Below are 12,962 nucleotides of genomic sequence, written 5' to 3' on the forward strand. Positions count from 1 at the left end.
CCTGCCAATGCAGGGGACACGGGTTCGAGCCCTGGTCTGGGACGATCCCACATGCCACGGAGCAACTGGGCCCGTGAGCCACAATTACTGAGCCTGCGCGTCTGGAGCCTGTGCTCCGCAACAAGAGAGGCCGCGATGGTGAGAGGCCCGCGCACCGCGATGAAGAATGGTCCCCACTTGCTGCAACTAGAGAAAGCCCTCGCACAGAAACGAGGACTCAACACAGTCATAAATAAATAAATAAATAAATAAATAAAAGAACGTGAATTTCTAAAAAAAAAAAAGAAAGATCAGAAGATCAGGTGAATGAATGGCCGCTGAGTGGCAAGGCTACCTGACCTCCCATATAAACTCATTTCAGTTTTCAAATTTCTCTCTAACCTCCCTGTATAATTTCGTTTCACTCTCATTTCTCACTCTCATTTTCATACAGACACTGGGGCCAGGCTTTGCCTACAAAAAAGCTCAAAATGCTTTAGGGCCATGGAATGGGATTTTCAACACTAATTTTATTTATTCTCTTAGAAATAAAGTTTTTATGTAAAAACTTTTATATAAAGGAACGTTTTATATAAAGGAATTTCCGGGTCGATATGTAAATTGTAAATTGTAATTTTTTTTTTCATTAGGAGGGAAAAAGTTGTCTTGGAGGCATGTTAGGAAACAGCTCTGCCTCCTACCAAATTCCATTTATCTCTCCAGTGCTCCCTCCAGGTACTGATGCTAAGAATCTGCCCTTGGTCTTCATGGTAAGAACCTGATCTGCACCCACTGCCTGAGTCCTTGGCCAAAGCCAGTGTGTTTGGTGCCATGGTTCTACACGCTAAGCAGGATCTCTGACTTTTCTCCTTCCACATTCAATCAGTCCCCAGTCCTTCACTGTTTTCTCTTTTCATGTCATCATAACTGTTCCTTGATAACTATTCCTTCTTCTCCGTCACTACTATTTTACGCAGCATGAGCTTGAGAGAAAATATTATGTTTTTCTGTAAGACAAACTTAGGTGTTCCAATCATGACTAAGCTACTCATCAGCTTTGACTTTGGTTATGCTACTTAACTTCTCTAAGGCTCTGTTTCCTTGGCTGTAAAATGGGAATCAATTCCAATTACTGCTCTCCATAAATCATTGTAGAAATTACATGATAAAAATTAATCTCACCAAATCAAATAATCATTGCTTTATGATTTTCAGTCTTCTTCTCTCTCTGATATCATACATGATAAGTATATTCTAATAAATTTCTTTCTTGTGATTTCACCCTGTAAATCACATTAAGCATAGTAGTCACAGTTACCATTTATTGAGGAAAAAAATAAAACCGAATCATGATTATGCACCTACTCTGTACCAAGCACTGAGGTAAGCAATTTACAAACATCTCATTTAATCCAATGGAGTAGTTAGTTATCTTCTTTTTCTAGGTCTAGAAAGTAAGGCCCACAGAAGTTAAATAATACCCAATGTCCATTAGCTATAAAGGAGCAATTTTTGTAAAATACTTCTTTTGTAATGACCCACTGTATTAAAACCAAGACCACTCTACCTGCCAAAAGGCCTTCAAACAGAGGGCACCCACCGTCATGAACCCACTATTGCTTCTCCTAGCTAAATTTCCACTGTTACCACCCCAGGATGACAAATGGAAAATAGTTTTACATATTCTACTATATATGTGTCAGTAATCTCCACTGTTTGCACTGCCTGCCTAGTCAATTTGATATACACCTGACCAAAGGTACCAACCACACACACACACATCCATAGTCAGCACCAGGTCAGCAAATTCAGGATGAACTCTGCTCTCTCTCCTCGTAACTGAGGTCCTGAGTTGTCCTCCATCTTCCTAGCGACTTACAGAGATTCATTCATTCACTAAATGCACATTGAGCACATCCTATGTGTCAGGCAATGTTCTGGTATTGAGGACACAATGGAGAAAAAAGCAGGCCAGGTCCCTGCTTCCATAGAGATTACACACTCTAGACAGACATTGCTTCCTTTGGCATGAGCACAATAAATCAACTACACATATTTATTAAGGTATTTGTTCATTCTCTTAACAGTGACCATGGGTAGCTCTCTCAGAAGCTGTTATACTCTTATTGTAATCCGTAGCTACATAGTTTGTTTTGAACCAATGACAAGTCCTGACCTCAGTTTTCAATCATTCCTTCACCCTCTAGCATGATGCATTGTTTTACTACAGTTTAAATTCATTATTTCCTCCACTAATGTCCTGATTTTAACTACTTTGTTTTTAGCTTACTAGCTTGAAGCCCATATAGACACCTCGATTTAAGTTCACAAACTCAAATATGAAAATTCAGTTAAAAATTTAGATCACTCCAATAACACACCATGTATCCCAACCCAGTGGACCCAATACTACTCTGAGCTCTAATACAAATTATGTCTCTTTCCCATTCCTTGGTCCAAGGTTTCCCAGAAAAATCTGCATAAGTGTCACACCTATTTTCTTCAAATTAGCCTTGACATATGAATTCTTATGTCCTACTATTCCTTATATTAACAGTTGTAGATTATACTCATGAGTTCACCAAAATCTGTTCATATTTATATTAGATACTGTGGTTTGGTCAATATTTTCATGTACAATAATACTTGATTAGACAAGTGGTTTGTACTCAATAAATACCATCAAATGAGTGTATGCTTAATGACAATAGAAGCAGAAATCATTGAATTCCATCCATGAACAGTAACTAGCTATTTGGTGTAAGGGAGAACATATGTCCTCATACTGGTAATTCATTATCAATTTGCCAATGAGACAAATATATACATTACTTTGTAAGGAGAAATATCTAAAGTAAATGCAGATATAGCAGGAGGAGAAGAAGAAAGCTTAAAAGTTCCTCCTTATTTACCTTTAACTGGATTTTCTAAATACTTAAAATACTGAGAATATAGTCAAATCATGTATCACATTTTGCTGCTTAAATCTTTTTACAGTTGTCCATTAATCTAGTCAACCAGCCACGCATTTCACAAGATTTTATTGAGTGCCTCAGTAGTGCCATCACTATGTACAGGGCAGATTCAAAACTGTAGAGAAATACCTCATAGAAAAGTATTTTATGTGAACTAAAAGATGATGCTGCGTGTAAGTATTCACCCGAAAGCCATGACTTCCTACTTCAACAATCCAAAAGTGAAGATGAATTGAGGAATTCTTACAATTAAGAAAAATTAAAGTGTGACTAATCATGCAAAAAATCACAGACATAGATTCTAGCCAAAAGCTGCCTACAATCTTCCCCTAACCCTCTCTGGTCCGAGAAGGAGTCAAGTGACACTGAAGTCCACAGAGCGTGGTTTCCTAGCATGTACAGTTTCAACACAGAAGGAGCAGGCTTCCCTCATATGCATCTCTTCAAGCCCACAGTCAGGCCCAGAAAGGAAGAGTGAGATACTGGAAGTCAGTAAATCAAGTAAACAGAATATTTTTGTGATTCTGAGATTTTCAAAGTCTTTAAGCCCTACCTCTTCAACAGACTGAAAAATAGCACAAGTAAAATACTATCTTTCTTACTAGAAAAAAATTTCGCTTTAATTCTTATGTGCTTTTCTTTGTACTCTGGGAACAGATTCTCTCTCTCTTTCTCTCTCCCCCCACCCCCTTCCCCCCCGTTCTCTTTCTCATAAGGAGCTACTTAGTCTTTACCTCTTACTCATAGGTACTATCATCCAAACTGTCCCTAAAAGTCTATTCTCAGCAACATGACACTTTTCCCCTCAACTTTATAACATTCATCTATGGCAATATATTTTCAACTGGTGAATTAGCTCCTGGGGTTGCCAACACAAGCACAGAGAAAAGGAAGCTGTCATTCTTTTTAAACAATGGGAAGTCTCACACATCATTCCTAAAGCAGGGTCCTCTCTTAGTGGGCACGCAGTCCCTGGCACTCCATCACTTGCAGGCTGTTCAGCACAGTGTATTCATCAAGGCGGGCCGATGCAATTGTTCACTAGCGGTTTAAATGGGGCCGACTTGTCACAAGAGTGACAGCCTGGGCAATTGTTTGCCCTCTGGGAACAGGTGCAGGCAGGTTCAAATGAAACACATCCAAACACTAACAGCGAGATTCTTAATCATGTCAATAAAAAGGATGTGCCAGTGTCTAGGATTCAGTGGTCACAATATGCCTCTTACACTTTTGAAGATGAAGTGCTGTCTGGCTTTTCAATAGAGTGTTCCAAGGAATCTATCGTGTCATTATCATTTTTAATGCACATTTCTTGTTTGCTGGATGAAATATCTAATTCTGATACTCCTCATGCTAAAAAGCATGTTTTTGAATAACACAGGGTCAGGTTATCAAAATAAAGGGATGGAAAATAAAGGAGCCTGGTGGTGGAGGAAAGAAAGAGTAGTAAGCAATGAAATTTTACTTCAGAATAATGGCAAAGTTTTAATGTAAATACCAAGGATGCAAAGGAGCTCTTAAAAAGGATTATTTAATAACATCGTTATTGAAAAAACAAAATAAAATAGTTAGCCAGTTTAATTTTTGGCTCTTAAGTTTCCCAACATTGTGGACTAGATTTTATATGTTCTGATAGCTTTCATTACATATCTATTTAAAATATTATATGTTCTATATCTACATAATGCAGCTAACTCTATACAATGTTTTTAATAAAATTCCAGTAATAATCATATAGTATAAATGTAACTAGATATCATGGCGCTAACAAAAGTATTTTAGTATTCTTGGTGTTAATCAAGTAACTGCTTAATATTCACAAAATATCTTTAGGAAATTACCTCTGTGAGGAATAACAAAGACAACATACAGTCCTAGCTTTTGTAGTATAATTAATTTTTGTGTTATTAAATTGTGTAATTAGTTTGAGGGGCAAAATTTTAACACACATGAAACAGTGAGTGAAAAATGAACTACTGAATGATAGAGTTTCATAAAATAAAGAGCTCAGTGAAGGCTGCCGAAGTAGGAGAGTCTCATGGAAGAGAAAGGGGATGAACTGGAAACGAGCAAAAGACCTGGGAGTGGATTGGAGGAGTCCATCCAGGAAGGAGAGAGGTAAATTTGGGTAAAATTAGAAAACGTCCATTTTAATTTCCTCCATTTAAAAGTAAAAAAAACAAAAAACAGAGGCTAAAAAATAGGATAAGATGAAGAGCTCAAGGTAAATGCCTCTAAAATGTACATTCTTAAGGAAACAAAATCCTTTTATTGGGGGAACTTGCTTTAATTTCAGATAAGTGGATATTGGCTGATGTGGAGAAATGTTATATTGTTTTTCTCCAAAATCCAGGCTCTGAATTTTGCGTCTTGGCTCCACCAGTTTCTGGCTGTGTGAGTTACTCAATCTCATCATTTCCACGTTTCTTTACTTGTGAAATGGAGATTAAAAGTACCTGCTTTTTTATAAGGTTGTTTGAAGTAAATCAGATAATTCATGTAAAATATTTAGCACAGCACTTAGCACAAAATAGTCTTAATGAACAGTACCTATAGGATACCTTTTTAAACATAAGATTCCAGTTATTTAAATGCAAGTAGTATTCAGTGTTAATGTTGACCTATCACTATCAGTTATTCAGTAATTACAGGTCTAAATGATTAAAGCCTTCCCTCGAAGTAAGATCCAAGTACTGCCTACATCCTTGTCTGCTTAAACAGAAAAAATTACTCTATCTTGGAAAAAAATCCATTTGATCCCAAGAAAGCAAGTTGATTATGCATTACAAAAATAATCCCCAGATTACCATATATTGAAATAATGTATTGACCCTTTGTGAAATCAATACTTCATAATTCACCACAATTATTGAAGAAATTAAAAACTGAGTCTTTCTTTGTTCTGAACCGGTTATATTTATATGCAAACACACTTTCAATCTTTTTCCAGGTCCAAGTCACTTGTATAGTTTCTTTAAAATTTGATTCAGGTGACATCACTTTTCCATAGACTTCTTTAACTTTTTCTATGTCATATAGGAATATAAACTTAAATCCAATATTCACATTCAAAATGAGGGTAAAAAGCTATGTTTTGGCATGCCTAGAAACATAAAATGTAACTTGAGAAATTAAAGAAAAAACCTCATTTAAGACTTTACAAAAAATTCTCAATGCTAGGTCATTAATATAGAGTAGTTCTTTCAACTATAATAAAATGGCAGCAAAACTTGTTTTCAAATATATTGAAAGTGAAAATCACTCTAATTTTTCACATTGTGCTTCACTCTTTACTCTGACTGTCGGGAAGTTCAGGATTAAATTTTTAGCTCAAGCATAGTCATGGTCTCATGTGCAGTTCCTAGTAAAATTATCTTCTTTCTTACTCTAAATAATTTCTGTTCTTTATTTTATTGCCTTGCATATGTCTGCATGAAATTTTAGAATAGGTTTGCTTGAATTTGTTCTTGAACAGAATAGAACTACAAACTAAATATTTGTTCTTGTGATTACTTTATTACTTAATTTACTCTTATTTTGTATAATCCCTATGTATTCCTTGAATTCAAAATTTTGAGATTTTATACAGAAAAAAATTTGAGAGGTGAAAAGAATGGGGAAAATTGACAGCAATTCAAAAAGTCATCATAATGTTACCTCATTCTCTAGTCTAAAGCAAAGTACAAAGACATACACATACTTAAATATAAGACAGGGTTATTATTATCACTGATAAATGCCCAGAATGTACCAGGGAAGATATTTTATTTACTAAGACCCACATAGCCTTGGCCAAACCCTTTCATGGGACAAAGCCAGAAATATGTTCCTTCTTTGGACATTATTTTGGTAATTTAAGGTGTTTAAAAAGGTCTTAAAAATTTTAAGGTATGCCTCAGATAATGAGAGTTTCTTTATCTACCAGAAAAGCTCTGTATTTTCCCTGTGAACATTCAGAGTCATTTTAGGTTTGAAGACTATAAGGGGGAAGCTTTGTCAAGAGCAATAATCGTTCCATAAACTAATATGCCAGCATCTGCGTTCAAGGTAAGTTAAGAAAAAAAAATGAACATAAGGAAGGAATTTTCAACTTTTCCTTGAATTGAATGGGAGCTACTTTTCATTTTCCAAAGCCACAAAAATGGTGTATATGTGTGTGTATATAAGAAGAGATAGTTTGAGATTAAAAAAAGGTAGTAACTTTCTAAGTAAACAGAAGATGTGTCACTACAAGCTTCACCTGACACCCTGCTGAAAAATCCCAGCAAATTAAAGAAAGAGAAAGTATTGAAGAATGACTCCATAATTTGGATATCTATGGAAGAGGGGTTGATCAGCATCCTCTGGTTAGGGAACCAGGTTCTAAACAGTCTCTTAAAGAGGATTATCTCATCAAATATAAGGAAAAGAAAAGTAGTGAGTATACTTGCTAAACAGCCTATGTCAAATGATAAGCTAATCAACTTGCCATGTTTATCCTCTTCCAATTCATTCTCAGAGCATCCATCAACCTCATCTTTCACATTGTCATCAGCATCTGATGCCTTCCACAACGAGGTTTCACTCTCCTTTTCAGGGTCTGAAAGATCTTTTTCATCATCTGAGGGTGACTTTGGCATTCCATTCATTTGATCATCAGCCTGTCCTTCATTAGCTTTCTCATCTTGTTTCTCCTCATCTGCTTCGAAATCTTCTTCATATTCTGAGGAAAGAAAAGTTCCACTATGAGAATGAAAATAGAATCCCTAATACTTAACCCATTTCACTTTAATGAGAACTTTGACTCCATTATCCTCTCCTCTCTGGGCCTTTCTTCACTTCCCTTTCACACAGTTAGTGAACATGGAAAACTAATAGCAAATGATCAAAGATTGCAATCAGTTACATACACAAGAGCAGTAAAGAAATGAAGTTCCAGATGACAAGCCTGAAACCTAATAAAAGCTCATTTACAAATGGACATCATCATCTACAATAACCAAAATGAACAAGAGAAGAACTTGATAGAAAACAATAAATTAGAAATAAATTAAAAATGAAGAGAACAGGATTATAATAATGAAAGTTAATTTGGAGACCCAGTGAGGCCATATTTTATAGGAAGAATGTTCAAAATATTTGGATATCAGGTTAATGAATAGTGAAGTGGAAAAAATTCAATTAATCAAGTCCAAAGGCCCTGAGAAGTAACACTGTGAATAGCACATTCTTTGAGAGAACCAAATGGACATCAAGAAAAGGCATTATGAAGGATTCTGTACCTGGGGCAGAACTGAAATCATATGCATTATTCATCCCTAGAGTCAATAAAATAATTACGTTCCAAGTATAAAAATTCTTATAAAATAGAATATTCCTGTCACAGTCATGAATTTGCTTCATTTCTTCAGAAGTGTAACACATCTGTAGCAGAAAAAGGAAACTGTCACATCAGATAAACGCCATCTGTCCCTTGTGGTTATAATTTTTCACCTTTCATATTTAATTGTTCCCCTTTTTCTTCCACCAAAAACTAAAAATCTTGAAGTGACAACATGCCAAGGATAGAGAGCAAAAGGATTTCATGCAGAACCAATTAAGCAAACAAACAATTAGCTCTTAAAATAAAAATTACAGGAAAAATAAAGTTTTCCCTATTTTGTGTGTTTTACTTATTAGATAGTCTGGTTTCTTCTCCAGCAGTGGGGGCCTTTCGGGTAATTACTTGAGAGCTGTCCACTCTGCCACAATGAAAGAAACTTCATTTAGAAATGCATACTCTGTGCATATGAAGAAAGCTCTGTTAATGCAGAGAAGGTATGAGGGCGATGTGAGAAGAAAAGTGAGATCGGAAACTGTAACGAAAAAAGGCAAAAGAAGAGAACTCATCACGAGAAAGTTTTCATGAAAGAGATTTAATATGGAGAAAGAGAAATGCGAATCAGTAGAACAAAATTATAAAATAAGGAAGAAGTTGAAAAAATTAATTTATATTGCATAATGGAAACAGGACATGCTCATAAAAACAAATATTTTGATTCAAATATTTCAGGCCAAGTAATGGGATAGCTTCTCACTTGGTCTAGTCAGCTGCCAATCAATAAGCCTTTATTGACACCCTTCTATTTGGAAGAGGCTAAAATTGCAAGATAAAAGACATTACAGTAACACAACCCCTGCCCATCAAGGAATCTCCAATTTTTGTTGAGGAAATAAGACGTAGGTACACAAGAAATACTGTACTCATGTTAGAATAGTTTTTATACATGACCCTCAGTAATGTCAGTTTTAACACTATTGGGCTCAATTGCTGTAGATTTTTATATAGGACTCATGATTAATTATGTGAAATAGTGTCAAATAAGTGGAATAGAGTCAAACAAGGGTGGAAAGTCATTTGGAGATTGTGGAAGCCTTCCTAGGAGTGGTTGAAGTTAGCCACAGAATACACACACACAGAGAAACACATTAGAAACAAGAGATATTTGCCAGACAGTACTTGAGTAAATTGCTGCAAGTCCATCAACAGTATTACAGCGTGGTGAAGCATGAGGGTTTTGGAGTCAGGCTGTCATGTGTCCAAGTACCAGTTAAAACACAGCTGTGTGACCTGTCAATTTGCTCAACATCTTTGAGCTTCAGTTTTTTCACCTATGATATGGGTGGTACCTGCCTCACAAAGCTATGGGGACTATTAAAAGCAATAATCCCTAAAATATGCTTAGTATAGTGCCAAGGACAGTAGGCTCCTAATAAACGTTAGAGATTAGTAGTAATCATGATTGATTGGGGGGTGGAGAGAGTTGGTCATAGAATAGGAGAAATCACACACAATATGTGCTTTATTGACAGCAATAAACTTTAATGGAGGCACCTGATTAAAATCAGAATCGTACAAGTGTCCACAATTAGGACACAATTGCAGTTCTATTATCGAAGCAGACCATAAAATTGAAGGAGCACGTAGTGAACCACAAGAACAGTCCCTGAATCCTATTTGGCAGGAGCTTCAGTGTTTTCTCTCAAAACAGGAAATTCAAGGCTGCCCTGGCTTTGTTCTATCATCACATTTAAATATTAGCCTTCTATTAACCAGGAGCACTGCATCAGCCTCACAGCTCAGAGCACACCTCCTTTGTCTCATCTACTCATGTTTTCAATATGAATGAACTAGTGGCATGCTTTCCGGATCCCTTTTCATAATTTCTTCTGTTTCCCCATCTCATCTTTCTTCTTCGAGAGAATGTAATTAGCTTGTTGTTTACCATCCCCACTAATGAGGAAGCAAGTCAATGCGAGGGCAACATCAATCCCTCCGCAGCTCTCCCTGGCTGACCTCCATGCAGTCTTCTTGCTGCCCTGACCATCAGCGGCTGTTCTACAGAGAGCTGAAGCCTTGCTCCGCTGTTTCTTCTTTTTTTAAATGGAAATGGGCATTTAAAGTCCATTAAGGAGCCAACACAGAAGAAAGATCTTGGGAAAAGCTGTTTTATAGTCATAAAGTATGCTACTCATAGCACGGGCCATGTTGGTTTAAGAAAAAGAAATACAGAAATTAACATGGCCTAAATAAACATACCTGTATGTTGTGAAAGTTAAAACACGTGAAAACACATCCCATTTGTTAATTTCTCTGCTGTTGCTATTGTTATCTACAGATATTTTAAAATTTTCAGTTTAAGATAAGAATAAAGACTAGAAAGGATCATGGAGAGAGGTAAGCTGGGTCAAAGTGTTAGGAGTGAAATCTTTTTTAGATAGTCACACTATTTCAGTAATAAACAGATATAAAGTCCAATGCTGAAACAACTCTGTAATTATTCTCTTGGATTTCTGAAACTGTTGGGCAGCAACTAGAGACGGTGGGGAAGAAGAGACCTAGGAGATGCCCCTTTCCTGATACCAGCCCTTCCACACTCATCCCAGCCAATGGCTAGCGCTCCTCTAATCCAGGCTTTGTCTCCTGGGTGCAAGAGGGACACTCAGGCAGCTCCCCTTTTCTGATTCTTCGGACATATCACTCACAACCAGGTAACATCAAGGATAGCTTGTACAGAAGAGGAGGTTATATGTACAGTGTTTGAAAGTTTGGGCTTTGGAATTAGACAAGCCTGAGTATTAAAGGGTAGCAGAGTATGCCACCCCAAACTAGGCCACTTGGGCATAAGGTTTATTTTGAGCTGAAGGCAATTGAGAAGTAGTAAATAGAAGAGAAGCTCTCGGCCCTCCCCCCATTTCCCTAAAAGCAGGACATACATTTTTGAAGGTGTCTCCCCTCTCCTCTCTCCCAGGAAGGACAAAAGTTAATCATACGAGACAACTCTGATTCTTAGCAGCCCAGAGATGGCACCAGAGGAATCAACATAACAAACTTCACTAGAACTAGCCCTTATCTACCGTTAGTTTCCACATAATATTTGCCTTCCCACAATTTGTTGCCCCTGGAAGCTCAATGTCCTTTTCCTTTGCCTTGTCACTTCTTGAAAAAAATGTATTTTTCTTTTATTAAGATGCCATATAAGCCCAAGTTCTAACCACCCCTTTGAGTTACTCAGCTGAGTGCTCCCATACATATGCACGATGCACCTGCTAATAAACTTTTGCTTGTTTTCCCTTTTTCATCTCTTTTGTCAGTTTCATTTACAAGGATACAGTTAATGAACCTAAGATGGGTAGAGGGAAAACAGTTTTTCCTTTCCTACAGTATGAATCCTAGTTCTGCTACTTTCTCTCTGTATGTCTGAGCCTCATTTTCTTAAAATGGAGAGAGTAATAATATCTACTACATCAAAAGGTGAGGGTATGTATATATATAAGGTAAGGAGATATAGGAGATATATATATATATATATATGAGTGTGTGTATGTGGTTAGAGGGGGGAAAGAAAGGAGGAGAAGGAGGCAGAGGAGAAGGATGAGGAGGAAGAAGATGAAGAGGAAGGAGAGGAGAGTGAGGGGAAGGGAGGGGAAGGGACAGGAGGGGAGGGAAAGGAAGAACAAGAAAACAAGAAATGCAGACAAGCTCCAGGACCCCAGACCTACACCAAATGTTTTCAGTTATGGAATACTCTATCACTATATAATCATATAGGTTGTTCCTACCTGATGCCAAAGCATCAGTTTCACCAAAGCAAGTACATCAAATAGTGAAAAAAACAGGCAAAATTCTGTTTGGTGAAATGGTCTCTCCCTGCATAAGTGAACAGAGCCTCTGGCTCACGCAGACGCAAACTCTCCTTTCCCGCCTCCTCCTCCAAGCACCTTCAACCCCCTGGAGTTAGGCTGCCCTCCTCTAAGACAGGCCACACAGAACTCCTTGCAAAACAGTTGAGAAGGTGGTCAGGGATTCCTCACCTGCAACACAGTTGCCTGAAGATCAAAACTGAGGAACAACATTTAATGGATATTTTTGCAAATTTTTATAATCACATTGTAAAGTCAAACAAAACGACCACGCAACAGCAAAAGAACCCAGTGTTACTCATTACCATATTTAAATATGTTTTCTTGGTCATCTTCCCAGACTTCTTGTCCTGGCTTTTCTTTACGTTCCATTTCTTCGACAGCAGTTCTCACTTCGCCGATCCCTGTATGTAGTTCTTGAGCTGAAAAAATGGCTGAAGCTGAGGTTTTGCTCCCCTCCATCTCTCTCTTTCTTGGTATCAGGTACTCTCTATCCTTCCTCAGTTTCCCCTCACCCTTCATCAATCCCTCTTTTCTCTCAATACTCTTTTCCTTCCTAGGTTTTGGTGAAGTTGTTTTTTTGTCAAGGCCCATTGCAATAATGCACCTAGGAAAAACATTAACATAAAGTGTTGATTAACCTTTATATATAGCACAATGGAACTGCAAAGATCTTTAGATCACTTCTCTTATTCCAGTAAGGAATGTTACAAGAAACATATTTATCATAGTACACATAGTTAATTAAAATAAACTACTTTCTCCTTATTAATACCAAAATCTTGTAAATAAACACAACAATTCTTAACAGTTTTACCCACAGTAATACACAAGAAAAGAAAGCAA

At 37.1% G+C, this 12,962-nt stretch overlaps 1 protein-coding gene across 1 annotated transcript in view; it reads right to left on the reverse strand.

Annotated features, from left to right (window-relative positions):
* Nucleotides 1-12,962, reverse strand: part of ERICH3 (glutamate rich 3) — a 113,448-nt gene that overhangs the window by 24,126 nt on the left and 76,360 nt on the right. The window contains exons 10-11 of the mRNA XM_036859410.1: nucleotides 12,422-12,723; nucleotides 7,423-7,656 (exon numbers count right to left, since the gene is read on the reverse strand). Of these exons, the coding sequence (XP_036715305.1) occupies nucleotides 7,423-7,656; nucleotides 12,422-12,723 (536 nt within the window). The remainder of the gene's footprint in view (nucleotides 1-7,422; nucleotides 7,657-12,421; nucleotides 12,724-12,962) is intronic.

This window comes from Balaenoptera musculus, chromosome 1, assembly GCF_009873245.2.
Source record: "Balaenoptera musculus isolate JJ_BM4_2016_0621 chromosome 1, mBalMus1.pri.v3, whole genome shotgun sequence".
NCBI lineage: Eukaryota > Metazoa > Chordata > Mammalia > Artiodactyla > Balaenopteridae > Balaenoptera > Balaenoptera musculus.